The following is a 13,192-nucleotide window of genomic DNA, read 5'->3' as shown; positions in this document are numbered from 1 at the left end:
TTCAAAGAAACACAGCGGCATGTTCACAATAAATGTATTTAAATAATTATTAACAGTGCATTCTCCGTTTTCTGGGACGTGCGGGGTCTCTGCTCTTCGATATTTTTCATACCGTCTCCGACGCGCTCGTCGTAGCCTCTTGGCGAGGCCTGCCGATTGTTCAACGCGAAAGTATACATGTTGACAGTTGAGTTGACGTTGCGATCAACGAACGCTGCATTGCATTAGTCTTGCCTGGTCACCCTGGCTTCAAAATATAAACATAATTCATCTTCGGGGTACGTACATATTTCCTTTAATTAATATCTGCATAAATATCTGTATGAATCAGTGAGTGAGTGAGATGTTGTCAGTGTTAAAGTCGACGATAACCGATACACGAAGTGCAGGTTAAGTTCTCTCTATCAACCAAATTTTCGCCCAGAACTCTTCAACGCAGTTTTGGTTGCTGCTAGTCAGAATTGGTTTACCCTTCTTCTTTACTCTGTAAACAAGAGAACCGTCATGTTGAAAAGGTATGGATTTCGGAGAATATTCCACATTGGTGTAGCCTTCTTGTACTGTACCAAAAGGCGACATGTAAACATCTTGTAATAAAAGAAAAAACAACTTCTCTTAAGTGGCTGAGTGCTTCAAATAGTGTGATTAAACATTAGAAACTGGCATGAATACTAGTCATATTGGGTTGACATAGCTGTGTTGTGATTTCAATGAAATAGATCAGCTATTTTTGCCCTTACTGATGGAAAATAATTCATCCACACAGTTAAAAATCTTTGTCATATAATAAGAGTCTTTGACTAAGCCTATTCCTCCGAATATGTGACACTATGTGGCAAAGCATTTGGACTCTAGCAGCAAAACATTCTAACTTGGGATTCACTTCTTTGCCATGATGCAAACTTATAAGCCGTTGTTCCATGTTTCATATTTTCTCCCTTACCCATTTTCTTCTGTTTCAGGCATCTAGTAGTTCTCATCTAGATACAGTATTAAACTTACTTCAACTTCGCAAGATATTTGCAATAGGCAGAGAGATGGAATCAACATTCACCTTCTCTGCATAAACCACCTAAAGCCAGAATGGGTATCACGATCAGGTGCATTATATTCTCTTCCCGTTTTCTGGGGAGTTTGGGTTTTCCATTGTTTTCATGCTTGTTTGGTCTTCCTGCTCAAAATTGTTTAGCACCTTTTGTCTTACCCGCTTTTCTTCTTTGTATTGCAGTTGCTCAAACTTTAATATTGGTCCTCCTACGTACACGGGACATGGATGCTGCTTTCAGTCGCTAAAAAGTGTCTGTGGGTTGAGCCGGAGTGGATGGCTTCAACAAACGTTCAGTGAACGGTGGTGAGTAACCATGCTGTCTTCTTTTGCAAGCTCATGCAACCGGTCAATTGCAGTATGTAACTGCTCTTTGAATTCTTCAAGTTCAATGTCCATATTTTCATCAAGAACCGGAAATAATTCTTTTGAAGTGTGACCTGCTGTTTTAGTTCATGTGTCATATTTTTGTTTTGAGTCTTAGGTTGCCTCTGTCCGTCTTCATTTCTTGCACCATGTGTTCTCAAAGAGTTTACATTCTAATCGTTTTCTTAGGTGAAAAGTTGACAACGTTCCTGAGAATCATTTCCCTTAGGCCGGAACATTTGAAAGAGTTGATCCCTCAGATTGGCCTTCGAGCCCGTCTGAGTAGATGCGTATCCGAACTTTAGCAGGTTAGAGCTAGAGCTCAGGTTCACTCACAAGTCCTTCTCGTCTTCTCTCTAAACCCTAGTCTGCTGTGCTGTGTCTTGTATACTAACCAATTGATTGTTTTTTGGGATTACGGGATTACTGTTTGGTATAGCAAGAGAAATAATGTTGGCAGTAGACTACACTAATGGAGTTTGTTTCGCATTTTTTTTCAGTCTGAATAAGTGGACTTGGGTAGCCGAAGTCCTGGTGCACAGCCAGAGGAGACTTCCTCCGATGATGGCAACATATCTTCCTTGAAGGTAAATCAAAATTATTCTCATCTATTGTACTTTTGATTCTTTTGTTTTTGTGTTAGTTTTGTTAAATACTTCTCATGTATTATTCTGGAACAGGAAAGTTCTTCTGCAATCTTCTGCAGGATACATTGATTACATCGCCTAAACAAACTACTTCTGTAACTAAGGATATTTCCATTACTTCGCCTGACCAACCACCTAGCAGAAAGCGTGTGAGAGACGGATTGTTATGATGAAAGTCCTACAATCAAGCATATTATTCGATCAACAGCCCTCTTCAATTTGAAGAGTCAAGTAAGTTTGTGATAGCCTTTTTAATTCATATTTGCATGAGGTTTCTGTCTCACCCTCGCTTTGGTTATAGGACTTGCGTGATGTATTCAAGGAAAATATTATAACTGAGAACATCCTTTCGAAGTACGAGTCAACTGGTATATTGACAGAGTATGATCGGGGCCACATAGTGGAGAGAGCTGTACAGTATCTTTTGCAATTGAATCCAAGGTATGTGTGCTCCCTTTATTGCTCTAATGTCTTTAAATTCAAGATTATTACTCTAATGGTTTTGTTTTTCTGTCTGTAGACCAAGCCATCAGGAACAAGCACTTCTAGCCGGAAAAATTTGTCATGTTTTTAAGTTTGAGGAAACCGTAAGTTGTTTGTTGATAGTAAATTTAGTTTGGGGAAATAAAATTTAAATTTTTTTGCTTTCCTTTATAGACTTCCTACTATGTAGCACCCAGTTCAACGTGCAAGAATGCAACCTCTAAGATTCCTATCAAGATACAAAACATCAGGTACAGTCTAAAGAAACGCATGGACGGTGTTCCAGTAAAATTTGACTTCAGTGCGCATTCGAACAAGGATGAGCTCACAAAGCTTGCAGGTTTGTAATCTTCTATTGGAAGGTATAGGGCATGTTTCCAGCAACAATGTCTCACTCAAGTGTCTTACTATATCTGTTTAGGATCCTGTGATAAGGAAGATGAAGATGTTTTGACAGCGCTCCTTGCTCTGAAACATCTAAACACTGACTCCTGGCCAGATATTCTCAAACATTGGACTGCAACTCATCGCCTACGTCGCCAACAACTCTTTGAGGAAATACAGGGTGATAATGACTCAGATCCTCGGTACCTTGAAGTTGAAGAGTATTTTGAGATATACTCAATTTTAAAGGCACCTAATGGATACATGCTTGTAAGTTTAATGTTCTTCCCATTCTTTCAAAATGTTCTACATGTTGGTAAAACCTATAAATTTTAACTTGTTGCAGCTTTGCCAAGTCTTTGCTGAACTTTACCCTGGTAGGGAAAACTGCCTCTTGGCATTATGGGAGAATTATTGCCCATCCATTATATCTTTGGTTGAAGAGGAAACTGCTAAAAATGACTCTGTCACTCTTGAATTGCTAAGTGCAGTAAATAAGGTTAAAGGAGGTATGTTTTACTTTTGTATTTATTTAATTATATTTTTTCTTAATTCTTCTTTATTGGCATATTGTTTATTATTTACAGATGCGTAAGATGCCTTGGTGCTAGCTTTACTTCCCAATCTTTGTGGCAAAATGGGAAGAGGTAATTCTCAAAAGAACATTCTGCCTATTCCACTTGTTCGGAAATCTTTTATTTTGCATGTCAAGGTATGCTTAGAACATTATTTTATATACATTTTTAGTATTATTTGTTGCATGAAAATCGAACTTTTTTCCCTGTTTTCTCGTAGGTGCCTGGTGACATTTCACGGGAAGTGCGAAACTATTGCTCTTTGAAGCAACAAAATTTGAAGTTCCAACCCATACTTATTGCTGTTGGTCCATCATTATCGGAAATGAGTGGATGGTATGTCCAGATAGAAGATACCCGTTACTATTTTAAGACAGGCTTGGCTGCAGTGGACACTTGCCTGAAGGCGTTCTTTGCATTGGATATCGGATACCCCTCAGCATCATATGAAGTCTGGTTGTTCATCCAGCAGTGCTTCTTCAAGATACGCATCCGCAAAGATGAGAACCATCCACGGGTAACTTCTGTCATCAGCACCTTGAAGAGCATGATGCACTGTAAGGGATAGTTTTAAGGTTTATGAAACCCTTCATTCATTTGAGTTAGAATTACATTTTTTATATCTAAATTCTTAAAATTAGGTTAAATTGAAAATCTAATTAATTTAGAACTGACCCGAGATTTGTTTACAAGTCTTAGATGAAATGTAGTGAGTTTTATTAGCTTGAAATTTTTAGACTTGTCTACTAGGCTTACATTAATTTTGATTACTTTCACTAGCTTTGAATGTTAATCACCATAATTTAATAATGGCTTTTACTTGTTCAATTTGTAATACTGAGTCACCAACTATCTTGGGCCTTTGTAGCCATATCAGAATGATTCACCCTCTTGGTTGTTTGTCTTCATACAAATGCTGTTTCTGCCCGAATAAGGTGTATGGGACAGTGAGCCTTTTAAGAAAGCATCTGGTTAAGCAGCATTCTGCAAATGAAAGAGAAGTTATTGATAGTGTAGAGGGTGCAAACATAAATGTTATTAATTATGATATAGAGATTGAAACTGATCATGACAACAATGAAATTTTAGATGTACAATTAAATGAACTTGCTCAAGATGAAATTTCTGTTCTTGATTTTAAGCTTGCTTTGTACACATCCAGTCTTTCCTTGTCTGCAAAATTGTATTCAGTACCATCTCTTAACAGATTTAGAATTCAAAGTATTTTAGAAATGTGCTCTGACTTTTCTGGTAGTGGTTTTTTAGACTTACTTGAATCAAAAGTCATTGGAATGTTAAGAAACTTCAATGGTCCTCAACAAGATTTACTTGATCTGGGGGAAATGTTTAATTCTTTAAGAAACTCACTAGAAGGACTAGAAACTGAAAGTCAGAGAGTTGCAGCACTTAAAGAGTATGATGCTTACTTCACTCTTCAATCATACTTTATCGGAAGAGATTGGATAATGAAAAAAGTTAACGGCATTGAGCAAAGAGTTCTTGTGGAGTTAACTGGTCAGTATAACTGCATGAAAAAAATACTGAAAAAATTTCTACAGCTCCCTGGAGTGTTTCAATCCACACTGGACAATATTAATGAGCTGAACAGGTCTGATACATTTTCTAATTTTATTCAGGGTGAATTATGGAAAAATGTTGTAGAGACTTACTTCCAAGGCCGTCTTGTTCGGCCACTTGTTCTCTATTTTGATGATGCAGAACCCAACAATCAGAAAGGGTCTCATTCAGGCACGCACAGTCTTGGGCTATTGTACTACTTTATCCTGTCTATACCACAGTACTTGTTGTCTCGTTTGGAAAATTTATTTGTTGCTGCTGTTTTCTTGACTCATAGTCAAAGGTGCAGGAATCAGGAAACTTTTCAAATTGTCATAGATGTTCTAAAAGATTCAGAGAGAGATGGTATTGAAATCAAAGTTGATAATGAAACACATCAGATAATTTTTGCAGTTGGTCTTATTCTTGGTGACAATAAGGGTGTGAATGGTATGACTGGTTTTGTGGAGTCTTTTTCTGCAAGGTATTACTGTCGTATTTGTAAGCAACACAGGGATCAGTCAAGAGTGCAGACTGTACAAGATGTCAATCTTCTGAGGAACCCAAGTAATTATCAGGAAGATGTTTTGCTCAACGACACTTTGTTAACTGGAATCAAATCAGAATGTGTGTGTATCAAAACAGTAATGACTACTTGTACTGTTTAGTTCTGTGTTATATATTTCAATGTTTTTGGATTATGTGTTAAGGGAAGGGAAGTTAAAACCTCTAATCAAAGTATCCTAAGAGCCAAGTGTGGTTTTACTGGGACCATTGTGGACTCTTCATGTCAACTAAGAAAAAAGTCATTTCTAATCTATTGTATGGATGTAGTGTCTGGCCTAGTAGTTATCTTCTTAGTCCCTGTTTATTTTTCATTTTTTATTCAACAGGATGGGTTGGTGGATTCAGGTGTTTCAAGGAGATAGTCAAGAAAAATGTGATGGACATGAAATGTTATTTGTTGAATGTAATCCCTGCCTATTGTAATTGTTCTATAAACTCAGCATGCATTTTGAAGACAGTATTTTGTCTATACAAATAATATTAAGGGTGTCATATTGAGTGTCCTGTCATTGGATATTGTTTCTGCAACAGTTACCTGCTTATAGTAGCAGCTAAGTAGCACAATAGAATAGAAATGTACGGATGTCAGTCAATTCTGACAGTCTGATTCTTGATCCGTTCGTTTTTGTGAGTAGCTCCACTGTGTGTCTGTCTCTGGGAGTGTGCTGGATTGTTTTGCCAGGAAGTTATTGTTATCATTGACTTTATGTTCTGATTCATGAGTATTTTGACAGAAAGTTGATAGTTGTATTAATTTTGAGGGAGCTCATGAATTTGTCGCGTGCAATGTTAGCCTTCTCTGCAATTAACAAACCCTCAGTACAAATGTATATTATGCTCGGTTCTGTGTTGTCCTTTAGCCAACAAGGTGCAATCTTTTATGTACAATGGTTTTCAGCAGTGCTTTGCTAATAAAGTGGCCCTTTACTTGTACTAGTAAACAACTACCTCTCATTTATTTACCTTATGTGGAATTTCTAAACAAATGGGTGGAGGTAAGTGCTTTCAAAGATATTCTTGCTGAACTGTCTGATTTCTGGAAAAATTGAACATCATAAAGGCGTGTTGGGAAAACGAAGTATTATTTTTTCATGAGTATTTCTACAGTATAGTGAGACCAGCCTAAGGTCACACCTGGTTTCCCCGCTTTCTTATGGTAGCCAGAGAGGAGCTTAAAGTCTGGTCTGGGTATAAATGCTAATGGTAGTACTTCGGAGGGCCGGGCGAGCGCAACTCGAGCCGAGGACATCAGCCTAAACAACGTTATTCTGCGTCAGTTTGAGTCGAGCTTGGTATCATTTTAATCGGGGAAGCGAGGAGAACACGTTTGAAGGACTATCGGAGCTGTAGGATAGACATTTCAGTGATTAATATACGAAAATATCAGTTCGGACGGTGTTAGCATGCTTCAGATTCGCGCAAGAGCCGGTGCGTCGGCCTCTAACCAACTGAAGATTACAATTTAACTCATTTTATCACTTGTAACAAGGTTTTCAGGTGAGCAGCCAAAGAAAAGTGTGGTTTTCTGTAAAATAATCGGTTACTGATAGAGTTATTGTCTGTTTTCAGTTGTTGTGTGAGTGTTATGAAGAAATGGAGATCTTTTACTTTACGGATTTATACTGACTAGATAATATTGACAGCGTTTTAGGCCCTTGTAGATAAAGTCTTAATGAAGTCGTATTTTTATTTTTCAGGTCGGTAAAGGTCAACTATCCAAACCACCTGGGATCATAAACGAAGGAAATATATGCTACATAACAGCAGTGTTACAATATTTGATCTCAGTTGTTTCATTTAGACAGAGTCTATGTCAAGCTATTTGGTCCACCGATCACGACTTAACAATATTAAATGCCCTGGAATCCTTTTTTATTGGCATTGTTGTATGCTATAGGGATCCGCATTACTCCTGTGATTCTTTCCTGGTTAGTTTATAAGAGATTTACAAATTCTATACCATTTTAATTAATCAGATCAGTTAATGATGTTAGCCTTTTTCTTACTATCCAAGGCTATTCTCAAGGAAAATTGGGAGGGATATCGCCTTAATGAGCAGGAGGATTGCCGTGTTTCCCTTCAATATCTTTTGAGCGCAGTTCATGAAGAAACTCTGGTATGTACATGTTTCATTTTTGTTACACTGTGTGTATTATTATGTTGAACATTGCCTGAAAGATGTTCTTTTTTTTTTAGGTGCCCATACACATCCCCATATTTGTGAGGAATACCACACTGCACAGGACCATTATACAAGCTTGGGCATCAAGAGAAAGGTCACGTGTAGCTTCTCTATTTGGATCTTTGTCTGTTCGTAACACTGTGTGTTTGAACTGTAGTGAATCATCAGATCATTGTGATCCAGTGTCCTTCTACATTACTTTGAACTTGCCCCAAAAGAAGGAACAATGCTCTCTTCAGGTAAATGTAAATTTATCTATCCCTCATTTCATTGAATCTTAATATTGCATTTATATTCACCAAGCCATACTTTTCCAGGAATGTCTGAAGATCTGGAGTTCAGAGGAAATTTTTCGTGATGCCAAATGCGCAAAGTGCTCTACATCTAATCAGAAGTCACGCTTAAAATTGGGACGACTCCCACCTGTTTTAATTATTTAATTAGCAAGGTAATTTTAATTTCTTTTAAACTACTTCCTGGCATATACTATTTACAGTTATTTATTTTTAATTCTGCTCCTAGGTTTACTTATGACCAGGGTGAGTCAGATATAAACAGCTGCATTGTTGATTATGAGCATAGCCTTGACATGAAGGAGTATGTTGTGGATAGCCTGCAGACCAACACAAACTATGAACTAGTTGCTGTGACATGTCATCGTGGAGGGTTGGCGGGTGGTCACTACACCTCTATTTGCAAACGAGATAATAGGTAAGTGTGAAATGTTCTGCTTCCTGCAATGTCATCCACCTGCTTCAAAATGTAATTCTTATCTAATATTCTGCCTGACAGATGGTTTAACTTTGATGACTCAAAAGTCAGCATCACTTTTGCAAAGAGAGTCATCTCAAATGGCGCCTATTTGTTGTGGTTCACACTCACTGAAGGCCCAGATGGAAACCTTCCCTTGGATGCAGATGTCACTTTACTGCCAACGAATGTGGATGAGGTACCCAATTTGAGCATGAGACCAGACAGCCTGTCTAATTCTTTGGGCACAGAAAACACCGAAGTCATGTCAAGTTCTGATGAGTCTTCAGATTCAGAAGATTCCACTCAATATGTTCCTAATACAGGTCGTGCTAGGAAAAAAATAATTATTCGACCTGTCAAGGCAGGGGCTGTACCAGAGAAAACCACTGCCCAACAACGGCATCAACGCGCTGCTGTGAAAAAAACAGTATTCCCACCACCTTCCTTAAAGGAGAAAAGAAATATTAGTGTAAATATCTCCTCTCTTTCATGTGAATTTATTTCTAAGTTTCTTCTAAGTACATTAATTTAATTTTCTTCCCTGCAGTTCCATCAAGATCTAGAAACAGTACAAGGGACATGCAACCATCCAGAAGTTGATATTGACATTAGAGATCCAGTTCTGGGAAGAGATGATGTTGAGGCTCAATTCTCATTGTTTGGCAGAACTTGAGAGGCTTTTAAAAATGTATGGGCTTCCAACTAAGGGGAACAAAAAGGAAATAGGTGACAGGTACTTAATGTGAAACACACTGGCAAATTTGCTATTGTATTCTTCTAATATTTACCCTATAATAACAACTTGTTTATTTTTTATTTTCAGAATTTTGACTCATGTAGCCAGGGGCAAGGGGGAAAAAATAAATCCTGGCTTTGTAGCAGGACAATGGCACCAAAAGAAAAGGGCCCGATTGATGGTAAGTTGTTGAATCTCGAGGCAATTTACTCCGCCTCCCATTGTAATATACAAGATACATTATTTTTTATAATAAATCTTACATTTTTTTTTAACAGGAACAACACTATGTGCAAAGTAACCTACCAATGGTTCCTGTTGGTGGTAAACATTGGCACCCATTTCCCAGTGTGCACATTCCTGAAGGGTTCCATTACTTAGACATTTTAGATTATTTTGAGAACATCCCAGAAATGGAGTACAATTATAAGAAAGGGGTTGTGAAAGCTGAAGCTCCAGCAGAAGTACCACTACATTGTGACACCTCTGATGATGATTATGATGATGAAGATGATGGTGATGCAAAATGTCATGAGATGACATTCCAAGATCTGTGCAGGAGGGCTATAAAGAAGTGTCTAAAAAAAAGGAGAACAGTTCCTGTATAGTGGTAGATTGTTGACCATGCTTGACACCAAGAAAGATGGACAGTACTTCATCAGAGCACAGGTGCAGGCCTCTATGGAAGACAACATTTATGGTGTTATTATCACTCTTAATGTGAGTGATGGCCCTATATGCACAGCTGATTGTTTGTGCAAAGCTCAAGCGCTGAAGAGGTGCGGACACATAGCTGCTGTGCTTTTACGCCTCTGGGAACATGTTTTCACAAAAGGATATGAAGGTATGTTAATGAGAAGTCAATATATGTTTAGATATACTTTCTCTTTATTTTTTACCGAACAGAGGTTCATTCCAAGACAAAAAATACTCTCAAAGATCAACATCAGCAACTTCTTCTTCTTCCCATCTTACAAATGGTTCATTAAAATTACACAGGACTGAGCAGACATGCATTACATCAGAGAGCAAATCAAGCATTGAATTTGGATAAACATATGTCACAAGTCTGAAATGTTTTGTACGTCCTATCAGTGTTTCAATATGAATTCTTGATGTTGCCACTGCTTTTCCGATAAACATTTCTCTCTCAGTGAATGCTTGTCGATCACCAAGGAATGGAGGTATAATTAGATCAATGCCACGTTTATTCAAATCAGCTTCTATATCAAACCCTCTATCTACCATGACAGCTTCACCCGCATTGATATGATCTAAAATCTCAGACTGAAGGAATAATTTCCTATCTGATATGTTCCCCTCATAGCCTTCACTTATGAATGATAGACCACCATAAGCAGAGCATGCTACCAAGAATTTTGCTGTATTAGTTCCTTTGTACGATGAATAGGTGTTGCTTTGCTGCTCAAAATTTTTTGGCTTCTGAATTTTGATTTCAGTTGCATCAACAATACACCTCAAATTAGGAAATGGTTTTAAAACAGGCAGGCTTATTTTTCTCCTGTACCTCTACTGAAACAAACATAGCAGCCTTCAAAGATTTAAATTTTATGGACATAAATCTCACCCATGTCTTCACAATATTACTGATAGAAGGAGCAGAAAGTTTAAAAAATTTTCCCATGTCTCTTTCTGGATACCCACGTCTCAGTCTTACTAATGTGAGAAGTAAAAGGCCCTTAGGAGAATGTGTACTCTCACATTCTCGATTTGGAGTTGCTCTATCAGTGTAGTACTTCAGTTTACAGTACACCTTATTTCCTCCCAAAAACTTGAAAAGCACTTCAAATGATTTACTTGATATTCCTGTGTAGTACTTGAAGTCTGCTTCAGTCTAAGTGGGATCTGTCATCATCATTTCATATGACAAAAATGGCAATGTTCCACCACTCCCTGTATCACGAAATTCCTTGGGACCTTGTGCCTGTAACAAAAACATATTTATTTTTAAAAATAATTGTCTTGTTGATTAACTTATTTTTCTTTCTTTAAATTACAGCTGTAACAACAACAGGAACGCAGTGCTACTGGAGAAAATCTGGCAATGCAAGAAATCCTGGGCTTCTAAGAGAAAAGCAATAAGAAGGTAGGAAGCCCTTAGGACCAAGACTTAATTTCAATCCAATACCAACTGCGTTCAAAACCGAAGGCCTCAGCGAAGAAGCTTTGAAAAAGCGCTGTTTCCAGTACTTTACAATTCCTTCTTGTTGACAACTGCATAAAATGGCATCTTATGTAAAGAAGCATATTATTTGCAGATTTTTAAATATTTTATCTTGTTTTCAGGAAGTGTTCATCATCATCAAGTGTGTCATCATGCTCTGCAGTCAGCCAGTGACCTGACCGCCTGAGAAATATCAATACCTCAGGTGTACCCTTTGCGCTCCTTCGGATGTCCAGTAATGATCTTCACTCAAGAATGAAACATGTGGCTTCTACCTCAAGATGGCTGATGTTGTGTGCGTGTGGGCGAAGATGGTTCCAAAGTGTGTGCAGTACTTCCTACTTTCCTGTTCAAGCTGTATGATTGTTGAACATGTCTTCTAATAATGGTTCCATTCTCCAACTGGTAAAGAGGATTCCAGAGTTCTAACTATCTGCTCAGTATCATTTATTATTTGAGTCAGTAATTTTCTTGCCTTTTTTTTCTGTTCTTCAGGCATGTCTTGTGGAAGCAGAGGCTTCAGGATTTTTGTGTGTCGCATGGCGCCAAAGGATAATTGAATCTGCATATCCATTCCTTTTCACGTTCTTCTTACATGTGTGAGTGCTTTTGTAATATTGAAGGTTTATCAGATCACACAATGTTTCATCTTTTTTTGGGGGTAATATATTTTGTGCTTGTTCTTCAGTGATTATTTCATTGTTTACAGTTTTACTCAAACAAACTAAAAGTGAATTCCATCTCATTTCAGCTCATAAAGAAAGTCATAAATATGGAACTGGAGCCAAATGGTCTATGCATTGCCATGACTTTCTTTTGTTTTCCGTGCCAGAATGCAGGAGACGATCTGTCGACAGCTACTATTTTGTAGCCGTCATTCTGTTCAACTATGGTAAAGAGGTTATTTTCATTTAGTATTTGTGAAACAGTGACCTTATCAGGTTTTACCTTTTTTCTCAAATTAATACTGATTCTACTTTTCAGGTTACGGATACGGGCTTTGCAGAAATTTCATCACGAGTTTCGGAATATTTGTTGCAACTCGACTGTCATGGTGACGTGCCTCAGCCTTTGCAACATCTACTGGATTATACTTCAACTTGCATTTTCTTCGTTGTCCTCCGTATACAGTTGGGAAGGATAATACATCATTGCTCTCATCCAACAGAAGCGACAGTGGAATAGATCCTTCTCCTGGTGCAATGCGAATTCCAGAATCAACTATAAAACCTCCAGCTTGCAGTGTTTCTTGTTCTTCGAATGCTTCAGTTTCATCTGTTGGTTCACAATCCATTGGTTCATCAGTATTATCTTCTTCCACAGAATTTTATTGTTCATGTAAATCATGTTGTTGATAAAATTCCTGTAACCACGTTTGATTTAAAGTTATCTTGTGATTTTGATATAAATTTGTATTTACCAAGTATGTCGCTGCTTTGAAGACTCTTTCTGGTCTGGGCATTTTCCAAAGCATATGGATTTTTGTTTTTCATCCTTCGCATTAGTTGCATTCTTGGAAGACAGGTTACTGTTTTGACTATGTCAATTGGAATGGTAACTCAATTGCCTTTGAGACCAAATTGTTTTTGATATCCCAATTCTCCTTTTTGCATGAATGGGATGCTTGCTGTTACCAATCTGTCCCCAAGACCTGTCAGTCCTTGCAATTCTACTGGGAGAGGATCAAAATCCAATCCATTAATATCTGCTAA

General features: G+C 37.8%; 2 protein-coding genes across 2 annotated transcripts; one reads left to right on the top strand and one right to left on the bottom strand.

Annotated features, from left to right (window-relative positions):
• The first annotated feature begins 1,697 nt into the window (after window positions 1–1,697).
• On the top strand, window positions 1,698–4,530 carry LOC127749808 (uncharacterized). The gene is made up of 9 exons (XM_052269563.1): window positions 1,698–1,719; window positions 2,092–2,207; window positions 2,360–2,499; window positions 2,579–2,645; window positions 2,716–2,881; window positions 2,963–3,195; window positions 3,272–3,434; window positions 3,513–3,637; window positions 3,721–4,530. The coding sequence occupies exons 1-8, from the start codon at window positions 1,698–1,700 to the stop codon at window positions 3,518–3,520; spliced, it is 915 nt and encodes a 304-aa protein (XP_052125523.1). The 3' UTR covers window positions 3,521–3,637; window positions 3,721–4,530.
• Window positions 4,531–10,228: 5,698 nt separating this feature from the next.
• On the bottom strand, window positions 10,229–12,991 carry LOC127749803 (uncharacterized). The gene is made up of 4 exons (XM_052269540.1): window positions 12,901–12,991; window positions 12,628–12,794; window positions 10,884–11,150; window positions 10,229–10,825 (listed from the first exon to the last, which is right to left on the bottom strand). Exons 1-4 carry the CDS (start codon window positions 12,989–12,991, stop codon window positions 10,229–10,231), a joined length of 1,122 nt encoding a protein of 373 aa, XP_052125500.1.
• Between the last annotated feature and the right edge of the window lie 201 nt (window positions 12,992–13,192).

The sequence above is a fragment of the Frankliniella occidentalis genome, unplaced genomic scaffold (genome assembly GCF_000697945.3).
Source record: "Frankliniella occidentalis isolate FOCC.00 unplaced genomic scaffold, Focc_3.1 Scaffold95, whole genome shotgun sequence".
In the NCBI taxonomy this organism is placed as follows: Eukaryota; Metazoa; Arthropoda; class Insecta; order Thysanoptera; family Thripidae; genus Frankliniella; species Frankliniella occidentalis.
This window is presented reverse-complemented; position numbering and strand designations above follow the sequence as displayed.

What these genes read in the sequence shown, in the direction of transcription:
- LOC127749803 (XM_052269540.1), bottom strand. Translation starts at nt 12,991, where the DNA reads ATGCAACTAATGCGAAGGATGAAAAACAAAAATCCATATGCTTTGGAA. An exon ending in TGTTGGATGAGAGCAATGAT is followed by an intron (nt 11,151 to 12,627) that starts GTATTATCCTTC and finishes GATCCCACTTAG; the next exon opens with ACTGAAGCAGACTTCAAGTA. An exon ending in GTAATATTGTGAAGACATGG is followed by an intron (nt 10,826 to 10,883) that starts GTGAGATTTATG and finishes TTGTTTCAGTAG; the next exon opens with AGGTACAGGAGAAAAATAAG.
- LOC127749808 (XM_052269563.1), top strand. Translation starts at nt 1,698, where the DNA reads ATGCGTATCCGAACTTTAGCAG. An exon ending in GCGTATCCGAACTTTAGCAG is followed by an intron (nt 1,720 to 2,091) that starts GTTAGAGCTAGA and finishes ATTCTGGAACAG; the next exon opens with GAAAGTTCTTCTGCAATCTT. An exon ending in TGAGCTCACAAAGCTTGCAG is followed by an intron (nt 2,882 to 2,962) that starts GTTTGTAATCTT and finishes ATATCTGTTTAG; the next exon opens with GATCCTGTGATAAGGAAGAT.